Source organism: Magallana gigas, chromosome 4 (genome assembly GCF_963853765.1).
Source record: "Magallana gigas chromosome 4, xbMagGiga1.1, whole genome shotgun sequence".
Lineage (NCBI taxonomy): Eukaryota > Metazoa > Mollusca > Bivalvia > Ostreida > Ostreidae > Magallana > Magallana gigas.
This window is the reverse complement of record NC_088856.1, coordinates 18,693,174-18,713,962: the sequence shown is the minus strand read 5'-3', so window position 1 is coordinate 18,713,962 and position 20,789 is coordinate 18,693,174. Positions and strand designations below refer to the sequence as shown.

General features: G+C 35.2%; 1 protein-coding gene across 3 annotated transcripts; it reads left to right on the top strand.

Moving 5' to 3' along the window:
- The first annotated feature begins 375 nt into the window (after window positions 1-375).
- Window positions 376-20,745, top strand: LOC105320513 (xanthine dehydrogenase/oxidase). 3 transcript variants are annotated; one of them, XM_034448620.2, is made up of 36 exons: window positions 376-528; window positions 1,172-1,282; window positions 3,577-3,634; window positions 3,775-3,871; window positions 4,051-4,159; window positions 4,518-4,644; window positions 4,781-4,833; window positions 5,012-5,080; window positions 5,220-5,288; window positions 5,656-5,800; window positions 6,089-6,256; window positions 6,505-6,581; window positions 6,982-7,075; window positions 8,260-8,363; window positions 8,759-8,943; window positions 9,170-9,317; window positions 9,508-9,685; window positions 10,295-10,473; window positions 10,764-10,883; window positions 10,993-11,214; window positions 11,363-11,426; window positions 11,613-11,682; window positions 12,136-12,223; window positions 12,631-12,717; window positions 12,960-13,151; window positions 13,281-13,426; window positions 13,628-13,709; window positions 14,030-14,125; window positions 14,326-14,454; window positions 14,927-15,001; window positions 16,638-16,690; window positions 17,028-17,145; window positions 17,817-17,903; window positions 18,191-18,364; window positions 19,278-19,445; window positions 19,875-20,745. In XM_034448620.2, exons 2-36 carry the CDS (start codon window positions 1,196-1,198, stop codon window positions 19,914-19,916), a joined length of 3,960 nt encoding a protein of 1,319 aa, XP_034304511.2. In that variant the 5' UTR covers window positions 376-528; window positions 1,172-1,195; the 3' UTR covers window positions 19,917-20,745. The 3 variants fall into 3 exon arrangements, with proteins under 3 accessions (XP_034304511.2, XP_034304513.2, XP_065937611.1); XM_034448622.2 differs by lacking the exon at window positions 376-528 and adding an exon at window positions 613-821; XM_066081539.1 differs by lacking the exon at window positions 376-528 and adding an exon at window positions 891-1,040.
- Window positions 20,746-20,789: the final 44 nt, after the last annotated feature.

Here is a 20,789-nt window from a genome sequence, read left to right as displayed (position 1 = left end):
TATGCCTCGGACCCCCCCCCCCCCCCTCCCCACATCGCTAAACTTAAATATCCATCGGACCACCGCGCATGTCATAGTCCAAATTCTTTTCCATTTTCATAAGTTGCTTATAATTATAACACCTAATAAACTCAATCTCAAAACGATACCGGTAAAGAGAACATGTCCCCTCCCCAGGTTTGGTTTACATGTAGATGCATACAGGACGGTACCTTTATTAAAGACGCGTACAACACAACTTGATATTTATAGCTACATGTAGCATGAATATTAATTAATCCCGACCTTTGTGACATAAAACTTCTTGGAAAAGTCCAAGTTCATTCAAGCCGACAGCGTATACACACATCATAAAACACGCTTGGTTTGCTGTTTCCTGAATAGAGTGTACTCTAGCTAGTATACCTTTCACAATCAATACACGCGTACGCGTGTTGATATATTCTTGCAGAAATGGAACAACAAACATAATGTTACTGGGATGTAAGTGATGCGCGTATTTCCCGGCTTTCTTTTATCCTCGTATAGGTAAGTTTACCATCTACTGTAAAAGGATTAGTTCAATTTTGAACAACGCGTCATTTAAAGTACTATGCTGGAAGAGACAAAAAAACAGGGTCGAATACGGTAACCTCTTTTGTTAAACTGCTGTATGGTACAGTTTATCTCTTTCGTTCACCGCGGGACAGACCAGATGAGGGTGAGAAAAGAAGTTTAAGAACCTGTATACTCCAGTCAAAAGTGTGTGTACATTGTATTTCTAAATCAGGAGTGAGGACCACGGACTCGCTGTGACAAGGTCAAATGAATGAAAAGTACAGGTGAGGTGGGCCTAATTAATGCTAACATATAATTGTTTACATAAGGTCATAAAAGAGAGTTAAGCGTAAAATGGCAAACGTGTCATGTGGCTGCCTACCTCCCCCCAACACCCCCCTCCCTTTATCACCACATCCCCTCCCCCGTTTCTTTTTAGCTCAGTGCTGACAGTGCTGTTAAATGATCTAACGCATTATAAACAAAATTCCGCTGTGATCAAGGTAAAGTTCTAGAACTTAGCTTGGATCGACATCAAACTCTCTCTCTCTCTCTGTGCAGACGACAGCCAGCGTCAAGGTGTAAAAATGTCTGACCGGTGTTGTTAAACTACAAAATAGCTCAATTGTTTCAGCATACTGACCATTACAGTTCCTTCATGACAACAAAGACAATGTATAAATCGTACGTGAGCAACCTGAAAGACGAGCCATCGGTTTTGGTGTTCTACGTCAATGGAAAACGGGTAGGTGGTTTTTATTTATTTGGTTTTTTTGTGATTATCTCGACAGAGTTTGTGAATGTATGGCAATTCGATGTCTTTTTCGAAAATCGAAGAAATGCACTGACAGTGTCAGAAGTGTTATTGCAAATGACGATGTAAACTAATGATTGCAGTTTCCTGCGAAAGCATCGTTATTTATTTATTTAAACAACATTTTATTATGCAATATATCACAGAAACGTGTGGGATAGCAGGCATTGCCTATATGATAAAATTTACCTTGCATATGATCATGTTTAATCTATTCATGAACGATCAACGAAGACAATTAAAACAGCAATTGAAATTATATTGCGAAAACTAAAACATACATGTAAACTACCAAAATAGTCATTTCTGATTACATGATGAACTATTACTAAAAAACCTGCCGAAACATTTACAGGTAACAAATACATAATCAAAATACAAATTAACCTTGGCCTTGTAAGGGGCCGACTGTCTCACAAGAAAGGTACTAGGCGCTTCATAGAGGAAAAAATATTTAAAAGACCGTTAATACAAAACTCTTCCAGCGCAGCACGCAATGTTTGTTTTGCGGGAGTATGTAATTAAATATGCGAGGTTTTGGAAATCGAAGAAAGATTCTCAACTAAAAATGAAATAACTGTTCACAGGTTACTCAAATCATTTTGTATTTTGGAGAGGTTTACAAAGCAGGCACGTAGCAGGCACGTAGCATCGTTTTTGAAAGTGGGGGGGGGGGGGGCGACTCATCCAAAAAATCTTAAAAAGCAAAAAAAAAAAAAAAAAAAAAAAGGAAAAGGGATAACTTTTCAAAATCCTGAAAATCCTAATTCGTGTGTGTGGTGGTGGTGGTGGTGGGGGCAAGGTGATACTTTTAACTTCACTTCCACTCTTGTTTCATTATTTTAATTCAATTTTCTACATAGTCCCATAAAAGTGTGGGGGGGGGGGGGGTAGCTCCATGTTAATTCAATTTTTTTGTACGTGAATTTAAGAAAAATCTTTGCTGCGCAAAAAAGTGCCCCCCCCCCCCTTGATGCTTCGTGCCTGCAAAGGCTTTGCCTGTTACCAATTCTATTTGATTACTCAATAAAATATGTTTAAATTAAATAAGTTACTCAAATCGAGGAATTTAGAAGAAAAAAAATGATTAATGCAAAATTTAAGAATAATATTATTTAGAAGAAATGAAAAGACAAAAAAAATAATTAAAGAATTAATAAAATAACATCCAAATAAAGAGAGGTGTCTTATTCAAAAAAGGGTTGCCTTCAACAACAAGCTATTGGTACAGACAAGAATTCTTCCTTCCCTTTTCAATCATTTAAAAAAAAATCTGATGAGAATCCCTGCGTCAGTCAAAAAATGACATTACGTGATTTAATGAAAAACTTAAAATAACGAAAATGTATACCTGTTCAATGATGTAATGATATGAAATTAAAAGTTTTAAAAACCTAGACAAGTTATTAATAGTTGTATGTCAATCTTAGATTGGTTTTTCAATTTATAATTTGCAAAAAATATTGATATATTGCTTAAATAGAGGGCAGGTCAGTGCTCTGGCTTTTTTTTTTTTAACAAAAACCGTTCACCCAATTCAACCAAAGCACACACATATTCGAATAGATGCATTTTATATATAGTTGTCTTTTCGTACAACCCCAATCTCTGCCTGAATGTTTCATAAGTTCTTTTCACGGATGTATAGTATGCCAACACTGTATCAAATGACAGTTATTGTAACCTTGGGCGACAATTAATTGTGTATTACTGTCACTAAAACACAAAAAAACAAAGCACAAAGTTAAGTCGGTGATCAGCTGCTCTATTCACAGCTGATGCTTTAATTGTGTTTGAAAATGTACATATGTAAGCTACATGTAGAAATGCATTCAAGGGGCATTTATAATGTTTTTAAAATGTCTTCTTCATGTGCATTTGATTAAACGACACATCCCCGTCTAAGATATCTAACGTGGCTCGGTGGTCAACAAGGAACCATCAGATCTACCTGTCAAATTATATTTTTGACCGTAAACTATTATTTAGTAAAGAATTCAAGACGGGGCGAAACTGTTTGCAAGAGTAGAAGGACGAAAATTACACGGGGTGACAATTACCCTGTATACAGTATTTAATTCTTTACAATTTAGATGAGAGAGAGAGAGAGAGAGAGAGAGAGAGAGAGAGAGAGAGAGAGAGAGAGAGAGAGAGAGAGAGAGAGAGAGAGAGAGAGAGAGAGAGGCAGTTTAATATAGTTCTGTAATTTTTTTTCAATTTCACAGATTGCCATTGACAATCCCGATCCAAAAGTGACACTTATTCAATACTTGCGACGAAATTGTATCCTTTTTATTATTTATTGCGTGAATATCCACATATTCAGTGGTAACTATGCTGTTTCATCGCAATTACACGTGTTCTGATTGAACTTAAAAGTCAAAATTAAACAAAATAATGTAGGACCTTGACCTCTGACCCAGTGTATCTGACCGGAACCAAGGAGGCCTGCAGTCAGGGAGCATGTGGTGCCTGTACGGTCATGATTTCATACTACAACCACCACCAGAAGAAAATCATGTATCCTTCAATACAAAGCATTTACAATGATAACAGATACATTAAGTTTTTATTTTTTAACTGTTTACATGTATTAATATAACAAAATAATATAATTCATTGAATCTGTCTTTTACATAATAATACATACCATGTACAAAAATCAATCTCTGGTAGATTTGACCTTGACCTTGTTGACGTCATTATTCCGGTAACGCCTGTCTGACGTTGCTGTGCTCGCTGCATGGAATGGCGGTCACCACGGTGGAGGGGATCGGAAGCACGAGGAACGGCCTCCACCCCATTCAGGTACGGGACCTAGACAAGGGTCGCTTTAATCTGACTGTACATATCTCCAATATCAATTTCTACCAATACTATTATTTAAAGGATATAGAAAAGTTTATATTTTGGAGGGAAAAGTGATTTTATAAGTTACTTTATGTTATATATTCAATTTTGATTTATTTCCAAAAGAATAAGAACACCTCTCTTGCAGTTCTATTTCATGATGATATTTTTTTTTTACAATTCATGTCCAATTGTATAAATATGAAGTTCGAACCTCATTAACATCAATCTAAGTTTCAATTAAGATTTAAAAAAAAGTTATAATAGGAAAAATACCTTCCTTGATAAAAAATATGCAAGATATGTTTCCATGTAGCAAAGCATGATGGAGAACCACGGAGTCCAGTGTGGCTTTTGTACTCCGGGAATGGTGATGACCATGTACACAGTATTCCGGAATAACCCGGAACCATCGCAGGAAGACATGGAAAGGGCGCTCGAAGGTTAGCTCATATATACAGCTGAAAACTTGCCACGTCTAAATCATATAATCAAAGCTCTGTTTTGCCATTACATGATCGTGATGATATTATACAAACTCATGGTGTACATGTAGAATTGCTGTCATTTTGTTGACAGGAAACCTTTGTCGTTGTACCGGGTATCGGCCGATTTTGGAGTCGTTCAAAAAGGTAATAAATGTGTATTCACGCTGACTTGCTAAAATTCTGAGATCGAGATCTGTGACTCCATGGACTTTCAAATATTTAACCAAATGGTTAATAAAAGGGTAAATGACATAACAGGCATTAATCAAATTACCAAATTTTATAAAAACACATGCATAATTATATCCAAATAATATTTTAGAGCTGTCCTTGCGGATTAGGTCTATGTCAACAGAGTGCCGAGGAAAAGAAAGACTTGGCAGAGAAAACGGTATATAACTCTCAATACAAAAGTCCGATACACATTTTTGATGCATGTACACTCATAAAACAATGATTAACTACTATTCGAAAGTTGGTTTTTATATTTTCACATAATAGTTCCATAGGTTGAACATCTTTTTTTCCAGACTGTCGAAAAACCAACCCCAGAAAAATATGATAAAAGTCAAGATGTCATCTTTCCGAGTGAGCTGCAGGTAAATGTTTAGATTATGAAGTGTCTACCAATATCAAATTGAAAGTTTTTGTCATATCCCTGCTACCATGAATAAAAAATATTAGAAGTTATTCTATAATAAAATATGCTCAAAGTGGAAAACAACTCTAATCCTGTGATATTTTTTGTTATATTACGCTCTCTATGTTTCATAATATCTATTCATAAGTGTAACATCGGGTATATAATAATTTGTCTTCCTTTAATATATGTACGGTTTTCATTACATGTGATTTGACATCGGTCAAATACTCAAACCGTAAAGTAACTGTTATTGCAATATACCAATGGCTGGACAAACAGGTGCGAGTTGCAGTGTTTGAAATAAGCATGCAATATCTTCCTAGAAATCCACAGAGTTAAGCCAAAAGAACGCGATGTTTGTTGGGGGTGGCTACACCTGGTTTAGACCCATTTCCTTGGACAAACTGCTGGAGCTCAAGAAAGCTTTCCCCAAAGCAACAATTGTGATGGGCTCTCAGACTGTCGTTGGTCAGTTGTTCGTATACTTTCCTTCTGTAAATATTTATATCAAATTGAAAAAAATAAATAAAAAATCATGAGTTTCTGTGTTTGGATACATAAAGTTGTTGTATTTTATTCGGATATTGTTTATAATCTTCAATTATGTATTTCGTGATACAAATTCAAAATTTTAAAGTTTAAATTTGATTCTTAGCATATCAACATATATTAAAAATGTGTAACTATATCTGAAGACGTCGACGCCGTTCGCATTTGTTCATAAATCAATTTTTTCTCAAATGTTTTACCTTAAAGGGTCGAAAATTCGGAACAATGCTTTGCCATCACCAGAAATAATTTGTTGTACCCAAGTCTTGGAACTAAAAAGGATCGTTCAGGGGACCAGCTCTATAAGTATAGGGTCGGCCGTCACGTTTGCCCAGATGGAGGAGTTTCTGAATGGAGTGCTGAAAGACCTGAAGGGTATAAACAGATTATTATTTCTTACGTACGTGAATTCTCGATTGAATTTTGGAGTTTTGTCATTAAAATTCTTATTGGGTCAATCCACTGAAACTTGCAATTTATAAACATGTAGATAAGTAAATATATATGAAAAACAGACGTACTTTTTTCAAAATCTGGTTCATGTAAATTACATGATGTAATATATGCTAGTATCAGTCCTTGCCGTTGATAGTCAGTCGTATGTTGTTTTTGTTTTTGTTAAGAGAAAGAATGCAACATATTCTCTGCTTTGCTGGAGGGATTGCGCTGGGTTGGAGCGGATCAGCTGAGGAATGTTGCCGTGAGTCTAAGAATTGGTTATAATACCAATATGGATCAAACGTTATAATTTAGAGAGTATATTATCAACACTTCGCATGTAGATATATTTTACAAATTGCTTTTTAAAGAACACAGATTATTGATAATTATGTAATTACTAGTATTGTGTTTCAGTAAGTTTAAGGCTGACATTTCAAGTTCAAGTTCTTTATTAACTTTAACATTTAATCTAAGAACTTTCTAATTCAGTGGTCATCAAAATAATCATTTAACTCGCAACTCGCCAATTTCGAACCAGCCATAATTATTTATACAAATCTTCTACAACCTTTTATTAAAAAGTACAAATAGAAAGTGCGTCAAATATCAGTTGGTTAATTTGCGCATCTGTGACTTGTCACTCCTTTGATTATCCGTAGACTTTCGGGGGCCACTTGATGAGCGTGGGACCACATGATCTACAGACCTTAATGCTGGCTGTTGGTGCTGAACTGAACTTTATTTCAGCTCAAAGTAAGTGAATACTCATATCACTACACATACATATGAAATATCTTTGCTAGAGTTTGAAAGCAGTTCGTTAAATAATGTAATATCAAATTTGATATAAATGCAATTTGATTATATCATATAAAATTCAGTTACATTTATAAATGTACATCATTGCAATTAAAGTAAAAAGCAATATGAGCTGTATATTTTTGAATTTTACTTTGCCGGAAAGACCTGTTAGAATGATAAGTCTACATGTAACCTAAACTTTGAAGATAGATAGATATGAAATCAAAGTAACGATGAACTGACGGGAGTTCATTTTATCGATGTTTATTTATTTTAAAATCAATGATATGTTATTTTGCATTACAAGTACGGGTAGTTTCTAATCTGTATTTAAATTTAAACACTTTTTATAATATGAACTTTTGGACTTTTTCGACACAAGAATGTTGATAAAACCCCATATGAATCATGTTAAGTAATATTTAAAGATAGAATTAGTTCAATCAAACTATGTATCAGTGATAGAAATATTTCTGGAAAATTTATGGATCCAAGCAATTTTGAACTCTAGTCTCGTCCAACCAAACGCTCGGCTCTCGCCGTTAATCTCCGACAAGGAAGAGATACTCTCTGCTTGTCGGAGATTTACGGAGACAGCCGAGCGTCGAGTTGAACGAGACTATATGAACTCGGCGTTAGAATACATACGACTACAAAAAATATCGAAATGGTTCGTACCATTTAAAATCTGACTAATTTCAAAGCATTTATAAAAAAACAATGATTTAGGATACATTTTATCGAATTTATAAGTTATTTTCAAGAAATAAGTCTTGTCAACGGCGATAATTGGTGCTTTGGTCCAAACACTGTTTCACTTTCGGTTTGTCAGAGTAACTGCATAGGAGAGTTGATTAAAATCAACTCTCAAATATCAATAATTTTTGTCAGAGGAAAGATTTTTCTTCTAAGGAATATATAGCAGAGCAATTTTTGTACAGGACGACAAAAATTCAATTTTGCCCAAATTAAAGCTTCTTAACGGCCTTTTCAACGAAAACATGGCTAACAAAAATTCAAAAACCATGATATTCTTAGTCATTTTAGTAGAAAATAACATTTTCGTAACAAAAAGTTTCAACATGAAAATTGCAGCTCTAGATTATGTAAACAACGAACAATTCTATTTATTACAGAGGTAGAAAAGAAAATAACATATGAGAGATTCGTGGAGAACGGCATCCATGCGCCGGATTCCAGTGACGTTCTGGTATCCGTCTGTATTCCTCTCACTAAACAGGTGCGTATCATTGGTCAATGAAGTTCATTTGGAAAATTTTGAACCATGCAAAGAAAAGTTTATTTTAATATTAATTGTGAACAATGCAAAATAAAGTTCAATTTGAAAATTTTGAACCATGCAAAGAAAAGTTTATTTTAATATTAATTGTGAACCATGCAAAGAAAAGTTCAATTTGAGCATTTTAAACCATGCAAAGAAAAGTTTATTTTTACATTTATTGTGAACCATGCAAAGAAAAGTTCTTTTTTTACATTAATTGTGAACCATGCTAAGAAAAGTTCACTTTAAAAATTGTGGACCATGCAAAGAAAAGTTCACTTTGAAAATTGTGAATCATGCAAAGAGATACATGTATTTTAATTTGTATAGCACCTGCTTTGATTTGCATTTAGAATGAATATGTTTTGTACACGAAACAACCTTTCCGCCGAGGCATGGACTATGCCATTGTAAATGCGGGCATGTTACTGAAAGTAGACGACAAGAAAGGGACCATCGACACCCTACGGTTCTGTGCAGGGAATATAGAGAGCAAACCATGTTCTCTTCAAAAAGTGTCCAACCTTGCAAAGGGAAGGTTTGTAAAAAGACAAATTTACTTTTGACATTTTGTCAATCTCTATAGAGAACACACTCTAAGCAAACATTTTTCTTTTTATCCAAATTGAAATGTACGCAATTTTAGCAAACTTTTCAGGTGATGATTTAACAGACATAACGTGTGACCTGGCAATTATGTCAGTGAAAAGTAGTGTATTCCCCCTTTTCACTGGCACATTTTACCTTAGTTAATATTATTTCAGAGCCTTCGATGACAAGTTAATACCGGACGCATGTGACGTCATCATTGATGAGCTGAAAGGTTGCAAATCCGACTCCCTGAAGTACAAAATCTCCCTAGTCTGCGGCTTCTTCTACAAGATGTATAAGCAAATCGTGGAAACCATACAGGTACATATGTATGATATGCTAACATATCAGTATGTCAAACAAAATTCAATTAAGAACCGTTGCAACTTGAAATAAAGTTTAAAAATTATTTTATTGGAATGTCAAACCTAGGTTAACTACATAATTTTGCTGATTTTCCTGAAGAATTTAATGAATTCGTAGAAGAAAACAGTTTTAATTTTTTTTTCAGTCAACAAAAGAAAAGACAGAGTTTGGGCTGACGCCTTCTCTTTCCACAGGAGCGCAATACTACGATGTCCCCAATCCCGAGGCCAAGGAAATCGTCTGGAAACCGATCCCTCATGCTGCTGCCAAAAGTCTGGCATCTGGAGAGGCAGTATTCATTGATGATATGCCCAAATACGCAAGTATGTAAACAATCGTTAGATGAACTCTAAATTTACGACGACTGGGTGGTCATGTCTATTTTTAGGCACTATTAAATAAAGAGTTCTGTATAAAAAAAATAAGAAAATATTTAAATTAAATTCTGAAATACATGTATTTAGATTTTCCTTTTAATAACTAAAAAATAATTAACAGCCGAAATTATCATATTTAAAATTCAAAGGCATACTTATCATTATGATTCGTGGGGCTCAATTTTCGTAGTATTCGTGGGTAGCGCTCACACACGAATTTACATCCTCGACAAAAACTATTGATAAAAGATTCAGTTTTCTTACTGCAACTTATAATCGACGCCCCACGAAATTACATCCTCACGAATACTCAAATAAATCTACAATCCACGAAAATTGCCCCCCACCCCACGAAATTACATCCCCACGAATAATCAAATAATCTACAATCCACGAAAATTGCCCCCCCCCCCCACGAAATTACATCCCCACGAATAACCAAATAATCTACAATCCACGAAAATTGGCCCCCACGAAATTAAATGACTCCACTGTAGTATGTTGACCATTCACTATCTCGTCGCCAACTTAAGGTACACCCTTTTTATATATCAGACGAGCTGTCGATGTGGTTTGTGACCAGTACCAAGGCCCATGCCAAGATCCTGTCCATCGACCCGTCGGCCGCCCTGGCGGTCCCCGGGGTTGTGGACTATGTGGATTATAGAGACGTCCCCGGAAGCAACATGTACGGTCCCATGGTCCACGACATACCTCTGTTTGCTGAAAAAGAGGTCAGAAATACCTTCATCTCTTTATTAATGCTAAACATTTTGTATTCAAAACATAACCAAACTTGCTTTAGTACTTACTGACAATTAAATATTAGCAATGTTTTTTGTTCTTTGATTGATAAGTACCTTACACTTTCTTACAACCTTGTAAAATATGAATCTCATGCACACTGTCACTATAATAAACAATTACTTACTTACAACCAGCCATTTTGATTACAAGAAACAGACCAATAATTAGGAGAATATGGTCTTATCCCTGTAGGTTTTATGTGATTCAATTTCTGTAGGTTTCTTTCCATGGACAACCTATCGCCGGAATCATCGCAGAGACGCGGGAAATAGCGCGATCGGCAGCGAGACTTGTGAAGGTGGAGTACGAGGACCTCCCATTGATACTGACAATAGACGTGAGTTTTAAAATGCAAATTCCGTCATTTGAAATCTTTGGACAATGCAACAATTTAAAACTAAAATGGTAGAATAATGATTATACAAATAAACGTGGTTGATTTTCAGGAAGCCATCGAGAAAAACAGTTTAGATGAGTATGTTGCGAGTCATGTCAGTGGTGACGTAGACAAGGGCCTTGCCGAGGCGGAGATGACGTTAGAGGGCGTCATAGAAACGGGTGCTCAGGAGCACTTGTACATGGAACCCATCTCCGCTCTGGTGGTTCCCAAAAGGGAGGACAAAGAAATGGAAGTGTTTGTCAATACACAGGAATCTGCAAACTGTCAGGTGAATTAGTCAGCAAAAATAGTGTTTTTATATACATGTATGCAATATCGTTGGATATTTTTAAAGTCATAATGTAGTATATAGTCGTATTCATGTACATATGCAAGCATAATTTAAAGGTGTGTGAAAATATTTATTGGTATTATAGAAAGACGTTGGTCACTTTTTAGGGATACCCTTCAACAGGGTCAGTGTTCGAGTTAAGAGAGTTGGTGAGTTTAATTACAACACCTACATGTACATGTATTTCTATATTTTCGTACGCATCCATACGTGAACAAAATTATAGTTTGATATGAAATGTAAGGAATATGCTTCGGTAAAAATATTCAACAATAAACATTTAATATATATTAAGAGCTGAAATATTTTAAACATGCTCCCCTTTTACATTATAGGTGGAGGATTTGGCGGGAAAGCATTGGACACGGTTGAAGCAAGTGGAGTAGCCGCCGTTGCAGCATGGAAGTACGTTAACTTTATAATATCATTATGCCATACAATACAGAGCTCATACACACTCTGTGGGCATCTTGTAGCTCTTGTACTATAAATACAAAATCATTTGGTTTTAGAGAATAAGTTACAAACTATATGTTGGACAGTTGACAATGTGATTGGAATGCCGAGGATATTTGATCATTTGGTGTTCATTTCTTTTGAAAATATCAATGAAATTTGCATATCATTATGATCTCCATTCTGAAACGCTCTCAGATTTATAAATCCGATGAAAAAAACTTATACAAAGATACATGTACAAACATCGTTACAATAGCGAAGCAATATGAACTGTGTTAACTTATTATGCATGTACCGGTAAGTAATCGTTGTCACGGTACATTTGAGTATAGGTATATATTTCTTTACCCTTGTAAGCATTAACATCAATTTAATAAATTGTGATGCATTTATATAAAGAGTGAATCGGCCTGTACGTCTCATCTACACGAGATCATATGACGTCAAGACAACCAGCAAGAGGCATCCGTTTAGAGCCGTGTACAAGGTGATTAGAACTATATATAGCCAATGCTCCGAGAATCATTGGAATTCTGTGGTGGTGTGCTGGAAGATATCTTCGTAATCCAAGGGTCAACGATCCACTGTAGAGGAACAAGGTGGATCGTAAACCTTTGCCTTGTGAAGATGGCTGGAAGTGTGATGTTTCTTAGAATGATAAATTGCACAAGTTACAGTGATCATTATTAACATTATTTTGGTAATAAAGCTGTTTTGTAAAATGATCGAATGATAAGGATCCCGATTCACTGTCGCTGCCAAAGTATTCAGTGGAAGTTGAGCATTGCACCACGAATTCTAATGATTTGACAATTATATAACGGTGCATTCCTTAATTATTAAATGTGGTTTACTCTTATATCGAGATAGAGTTGGCTTTTCTTTATGATATAGGCTGGTTACACGAAAGATGGGAAGGTCACAGCTCTTTCGATAGATTTGTTTGCGAACGCTGGTTGGAATAACGGGATCAGTACGTTTGTAAGTAAATTGATACATGTACATATATAAAATATGTGCTAAAAATAGCAGTGTGACAATAAATTTGCGGGTTTAATTTAAGCTTATTTTTTTGCGATGTGTTCGAAAAGGTCTACGTAAAATCTGCGTGATTTAAGGGACAGAACGAAAACATGTCAGAAATTAACAAATTCATAAACCCAGAAGTAGAAACTTTCAAGAGAAAAAAAACACTGTATAAATTTTTATCAAACATACAACAGGTCTTGGAGCTAGGGATGCTTGCAATGGAGGGAACCTTTGACATTCCAAACTACCGAGGAACGGGTAGAGTTTGCTTGACCAACCTGCCATCTAACGGGGCTTTCCGGGGGTTCGGGGCGCCCCAGGGGACCTTTATTATACACAGTATATTTTACGACATTGCCAAAAAGACAGGGCTTTCATTCAATAAGGTAAAATAATCTACAACCTAAACCAGTTTATGTTGCTCTTTAAGAAAAAAAGGAAGTGCTGAATATTTTTCTATTAATGAATAATATTAAATTGGTATTTAAATAATTTTGCTTGTTTTCCTGCCATAGATCAGGGAGATGAATATTTACAAAGAGGGAGACAGGAATATCAACGGAATGGTGCTCAAACATTTTAATCTACCCATATGTTGGGAAGATTGCAAAACGCAGAGCAAGTTTGAGGAAGTATCCAAAGAAATAGAAGAGTTTAACAGGTTACTATCTATCTATCTATCTATCTATCTATCTATCTATCTATCTATCTATCTATCTATCTATCTATCTATCTATCTATCTTTCTTTCTTTCTTTCTTTCTTGTGCGTCATTATTGATTTTAAGAAAAATATTTTCCGTTGCCACCGAAAACAGATTTACATGTAGTTAGGTTAAATCGAACACTAATTGGTCATTTCAGCAAGAACAAGTACCGGAAACGAGGCATCGCCATGTCGTCCTGTGTGTTTAGCATCGGTTACCCGTTCTTGTTCATGTGCCAGGTAGTTTTGATTATGCGGGGAAACTGTTATGGTTTAATTTATCTGTACAGCTAGGTTTCTCGGGAAGTCTTTATTTAGAATTTTTTTAGAATTTTGTGAAGAAGCTTAATTGTCCGCCCGGGGGGGGGGGGTGGCATCATATTTAAATTTTTTAATTGATTTCAATAATCAAATACGAATGTCCTTTGCCAGATATTAAGTTTTTGAGAAAGTATGTACAGGAAAATTTATTGTCATGATAATCTTAAATGGACACTATAACCTTGATTCAAATAAAAGTCTATGATATACATCAAATTAATAACTTTATTTTTCTACAGGCTGGTGCGCTGGTGAATATTTATTTGGATGGGTCGGTACTTGTGACACACGGAGGAATCGAAATGGGACAGGGTCTTTTCACAAAGATGATTCAAGTAAAACTAATGCTTAATTGAATATCCTTCAAAATGTACACATACAGATAAACATGTAACAATAGAAACAATTATATATGATCATGTATTGGTTCTCAATCTTTAGTATATACTTAACTTTTTGATATTTTATATATCACAATCTCTTTTGTTTCACCCCAGATTTTATATTTATATTGTTACGTTTTTATTTTGACTAGGTGGCGGCCACTGTACTGGAGATTCCTATAGAGAAGGTGTACATCAGTGAGACTAGCACGGTGACCGTCCCCAACGCAACAGAAACAGGCGGCAGTTTTGTGGCGGATCTTAACGGGGGCGCGGTCATGGTAGATCAGTTTAGATCTTTATTTTGCGATACAAACATCACATAAGCACCTCGGTGCACATGCACACAGTACATGTACATATATACAACAGTTTATTTACGTGTAAATACTTAAAGATTTTTTTTATGGATTATGTCTTTCAACATAAAATGGTGATTAACTGTGTGTAAATGTTGCCTTATACATGTTGTGTACATATGTACAATACAAGCATCTTTGTTTTTGGGTTTCAGAAAATACCCTGACAATTGTTCCACAGATGATTTGCAACTTAATATTTCCATTAGTTTAGTATGATATTTTTTTAAACCACTGCGTACATTCACGGCAGTGACTTCATACATGTAGCTCATTTTGTTTAATGATTATCATCGCAGGCATAATTTATATGTTTCACATTTCATGTTCATAACCATCTTTGACAGTCCGGTTTTAACACTAAAATAAATTTGTGAGCTTTTTTCCACTTCAGAATGCGTGCCAAATCCTGAAAGATAGATTGCAGCCATTAAGAGACGCCATGCCTGAGGCAAGCTGGGAACAACTGGTAAGATTTCGATCAGTAAATTATAATTAGGGCCCCGCAAGAATTTGCGGGTGCCCTATAGTAATCACTCTGTCCGTCCGTCCTTCTGTCCGTCCGTCCGTCTGTCACTCTTCTGTCCACAAATTTCCTGTTTTTTTCTAATAACTTTTTTTATGGTTGCCCAATCAAGTTCAAATTTGGTATGGTAGTTCAGTAGGCAGAAATACATATTTTGATGCTAAGTTTGGTTCTCTATGTCTTCTGGTTTGGAGCTGGGGTAGTGGGGTAGATTCCTAACTATGCACAAGAAAAATGGGCAAAGAGAGATAACTGCTGAGAATGAATGGGCAAAGAGAGATAACTGCTGAGAATGTTACCATTGTATACATGGAAGGCTGTGCAATATTTTTCCTTTGGGATTAATTAACCTTCCACAGGAAGAAAATCCTAAGCTTTATCTTTATCTGTCACATTGAGATTAATTACTGCACTGCCTGTGTCTGCAAATGAACTTTGTTTTGAAGTTAAGGTCAATTTTGAATGATGTGTAGTATTGTGTACATTTTTTGAAATATGGATTTAAAATATAATATTAATATTTTATTTTGGTTAAAATACCGTACACAATGATTTATAATAATTTTATTGAATAGAGGCAAAGCCTAGGTATCATTGCATTGGTATCAATTCTTTGTTTTTTTAACAAATTTTATTTCATCCCATGTTAACCCACTTTATCCCGTGGATATGACTCATTGGATATTTTTTTGATATCCCACAGTTGTGACTTTACAATGGGATTTGCCTAGGCATAATGAAGTAAAATAATGTAGAGCTTTATAAACAGTGTAAACATTGATTGCGGTGTATAAAATATGGGATAAATAGAATCTCATGATTTGTAGTATAATATGATTTTTATCCAACTTGTGTGTTTTATCCCCTCACTAAGGCTCAAGAAAAAAACACTTTAATTGTTGGATGAAAATCATATCCAACTACAAATCACGAGATCCTATATATTCCAGTTCTTTACATCTTCTGCCGGGCATTTATTTTTCATCATTGTTAATATAAAGAGGATGGAATTCAAATTTTTTTTCACTTCTCTATATTAATTGTCATAGCGGGGCCCTTCCTGACTGGTCAGTTTTCTAGTTTTGTCTAAATTGTTTTCACTATAGAGGGAAAACGTTCTTAAAGATCGGTATTTTTTTCTCTTGACAAATTATTCTGAGTAAATGTTATTTTTATATTTAAGTTAAATGTACTTAGTAAGTATTTCATCAGCTAACACCAAAACTTAAAGGCACACGATAGGGCATTTTCTCAAAATACAAAATATCTAGCGCCAATCAGGTCTACTCTCAACAGAAAGTCCCCGATAAAAATTACCACCATCTAACAAAATACACGAAATATGCTTCTCCATGGTACCAATTTTTTTAAAACTGTGTAAAGGAAAATGTAAAAATTCAGTCTAGGAAAAAAATAATCCCGAAGTATATATAAGGAAGTGAATTGATTGTAGTTTCTTATATATACTTTCATTTTGATTGGCCGATCACCGCTCGGTGTGATGTCTTAAATCACACACCGATCATTGAATCAAGATTACCATAAACATGCATTTACAATTCATTTTCTTTAAATTTAGGTTCAAGCTGCATATTTTAGCAGAATAAGTCTTTCAGCCTCAGGATTTTACAAGTAAGTATAGAACTTTAAACATCTGCATTTTAGATCCTCAATATACATGTAAAATTTTCTTCATTTACTTCTAAAAGTTGCAAAGATGGTTTCAGGGTCATGAAGTTGTCTTAGACTTAATATAAGTCAGAATTTGTAAGCCGCATGTTTTATCATACCTTACAAGTAAACTTCAAATGTTTCCCTGTATCATGGCTACCTACAAGTTTCCAGTGAAAATCTATGATTAAATAAGTATTTTGTGAAAGACTGTAAACTTGACTTAAGGCTAAGATATTTCATAATTCTTGGCTTAGATCTGACATGAGAAAACGTTCTTGATTTTACCACGTAACAGGTCCAGGGAGATCGGCTATGACCCCAAGAAGCAGGGGGAGGGGGAGTACTGTCTGTACAACTCGTACGGTGCCGCCTCCACCGTGGTGGAAATTGACTGTCTGACCGGAGAACACCAGGTAAGTTGTGACGTCAAGTGAGGTGAAAAAACCAGAGGCGTGTTCAACAGAGCGAGCGCTCACGATCGCTCGCCAAAATTTGTGTTGCGGGTATTGGGAATTTTGGCGAGCGCTCGCGAGCGCTTGCTCTGTTGAACTCGCCTCTGGTAAGATGAAGTACTGGCACAGTGTGTATTATGCAAGATGACACGTCAGTTAGGTGGTGTGAAACGTCAGGTTAGGGAAAACGTCACGTGAGGTAAAACGTCAGGTGAGATATATGCCCTGTTGTATGAGAATTTTTAAAATCGATACTTGGTAGTGTAAGTCGGTTTGTATAACATGAAACGTCAGGCAAGTTTATGAAAAGGCGCCAGGTTCCTCGTATTTTAAAACATGAAACATTAAATAAGTCGTATTGTGTAAAAGGTAAGGCTAATTTTATGAGAAAATCAACAAATCTAATGTTGTACGTAGTTTGAATGCATCTGGTCAGACGTTATTTAGGACGGGAAAACGTCAGGTAAATTAGCTTACCGAACAAGTACTTGTAAACAAAAGCGTAAACACATTAAAGGTTGTTTGGAGCTCTTGTAATTTACACATAGTCTCAAACAGTCCAACAAGAAAAAATCTCTGTGTGGTCGACCTGTGTAGCTATTTTTAACGATTGTAATGATTTTTACCGACAGATACTTCGCGCTGACATCGTGTTTGACGTCGGGAAGAGTCTGAACCCCGCCATTGATGTCGGACAGATCGAAGGGGGCTTCGTGCAGGTCAATAGAAATACTTACTCAGTTTCTGAATTCTGTATATAAATACACTGTGATACATAATTTATCATATTATAATTTATTCCTGTGTGACAGCCTTTTCAGATTTTTTTATTTTGAATTAATTTTGGATGAAAAAGTAACGTATTGCTCAAATACCACTTTTGTATCACAAACTTTTTGCAGATGTAATTGAGATTATTTAAAATGAATCATGAATAAATAGATGTATAATTGATTGAATATGCATTCAATTTTTTCGAATATTATTTTCATTTCCAATGATGTAGGGGGTTGGCTTAATGACCACTGAGAAAATAACGGTCAACAAGAGTACGGGTGAGCTGACGCTCTATGGCCCGGGTAACTACAAGGTCCCCGGCATCAAAAATATCCCCAAGGAGTTCAACGTCACGCTGCTGAAAGACGCCAAAGGAGAAAGGAGGCCTTTGTATTCCTCGAAGGTAGATTCTTAGGAAGAAGGATTATGTATAGCAAAGATGAGCAGATATATAACTATATGTACATTCACCAAGTATGATTCCCTCTATCTCCTACAGAAATTTAAATTAACCGTTAATTCATTGCTCGACTGATATATACACCCCCTCGTTAATCGATTGGTCGTAACCTTTATCGATCTAAGAAATATCACGGACTGCACGAAATATTCATGATGATGTCAGACTCAAATTGCCACAGGAGACGATTTGGCTGGTATTTTTTAGCCAACGTACTGACGTACATTTACAGTAATTTTGTACATTTTACTTCGTACTTTTTACTATCAATTTGTCAATTTGTTAAAATAAAAATGTAGATATAAACAATAAAATACTTTTTTTAATGATTCCTGAGGGTTATGAAGGTACATTGTAGTGATCATTGCAGAAAAAATACATAACCCACTAACGCGATGGTTTTTTTTCTGTAATGTCGCCACCTTCATATCCCACATGAATCACCAAAGAAAGCATTTTTGTTGTTTAAAGAAAGTTAACTTTAACATATTTAAATACATGTAGTTACGAAGAAATTAATCTAACAGAGAATGTTAAGTTTAAAACTGTTTTACTAAAGTAAGTGCATTTAATCATATCACTGGGACTTAAGTAAAGCAATGGAGTGTAGCTTGATATTAAAAAACTGCTCATGCAATAGGGTTTTTTTTAAGAATATCAAATAGGACAGACAGAAAGACAGAAAAAATTATTTCAGAAGACTTCTACAGATAATTTCGCCGAAATTCCTGATAGAATGTTGAATAAATTTGTGCAAAAATTCGCTACTGTCGTCAACCATCAAATAAATGAATGGAGTTAATTTTTGCCTCGAATGCGCAATTACTCACATACGTGTTTGCATTTCTTTGTACAGGGGATCGGAGAGCCTCCTCTACTGTTGGCCGCTAGCGTGCACTTGGCTCTGAGGGAGGCAGTCAACGCTGCGAGGAAAGACCACGGGCTCTCGGACAACTACCAACTGGAGTGTCCGGCAACGCCCGAGATTATCCGAATGGGCTGTGACGGGCCGATAGTCAAAAAGGTAAAATGAAAAATGAACATAGAGGGTGAATTGTGCCTGAATAAATATACATGTATTTGTGTTCCTATGCAAGTTGAAAAATATGCAAGTAATATATGAAAAGGAAATGATTATTTTCATGAAGATAGCATATGAAAGAGTTCTTTCTTTTCTTCTATGGAAGAGAATCATCTAGGTGAATAAAATCTAAAATTTCGCGGAGAAAATTTGTGAATCATAAATATCATCTTTGTTAGCCAAGGGATTTTGATCCGCACCGCACCGATCCGTACCGCTCAGGCGCGGATAAGTAACCCTTGGCTAGTGAAGATGCATAAATATATAATTGAGAATTTTGCATGCGATAGCCCAATAATCTATAATACAGCTGATTTTGGAATTTCTTCATGATCACATGCCGAATAACACATTTCAATTTATTTTTTTTAGGTTGATGGCATCAAAGAAAATAACCAGAGTATTAAATTCTAAGAGAATAGATCTGTTTTGTACGTGTAGCTCACTGTAGAAAATATAGACTATACTTATATGTTTGATATCGCATTTACAGTAGAAATATTGGTTTTTCATGAATTTGTTTGAACTATTAATAATATTGGATGTGACCATTCCAAGTGAAGAAGCGAGACGTATCGATGTTGACAAAGACCTCATTGTTTTCTGTATTCATTGCAAAAATATATGTACATGTACACTCATATCTACTTTGACTGTGTTAATCAAGAATCATGGCTAGATATACATGTGTATATGTTGTATCATATAAAAATTGTTTTAAGATTGTCCGTGCCTCTAGAGCCATCCCAGGACTTTCTAGAAAAAAATTAAAACAAAAAGATCATTTTTAGAAAGTTTCAATTTAAACAAAATATCCGAAGGACTGACTGCAGAGTTCATTCGGCAGGAAATGTTAGTAAATGAGTTGCAAAAATACTGAATATGTAATCCTTGATTCTTGGAATAAAGAACTTGATTCTCTACTGTATAAAATGAAGCCCAGCAAAGGGGGCATATCCAATCAAAAGAAAATTACTGAGATTTATTATACAATACATAATAGAAGTATAGGTAAACGAATAAAATTTATATCATTTTTAAACATTTTACTTGTATAGTTTCGTATAGTATTGTAGTATCATATCATTTCTGTGCTTAAGTAAAGGGAATGACACGACACATACAGAAATCATACAATAAGCTGCACTTAATTGCGCCATATATCGAATTTATCAGGGTTTTTAACCTAGCAGATACATGCACATCGATGACTTTTACAGAAATAAAACACTTCTATCATTTTTATAAGCGTTTGTTTTGCATTAACAATTATGAAAGAAGTGCAAT

What these genes read in the sequence shown, in the direction of transcription:
- LOC105320513 (XM_066081539.1), top strand. Translation starts at nt 906, where the DNA reads ATGTGGCTGCCTACCTCCCCCCAACACCCCCCTCCCTTTATCACCACA. An exon ending in TGTTCGAGTTAAGAGAGTTG is followed by an intron (nt 11,427 to 11,612) that starts GTGAGTTTAATT and finishes TTTACATTATAG; the next exon opens with GTGGAGGATTTGGCGGGAAA. An exon ending in CGTTTAGAGCCGTGTACAAG is followed by an intron (nt 12,224 to 12,630) that starts GTGATTAGAACT and finishes TTTATGATATAG; the next exon opens with GCTGGTTACACGAAAGATGG.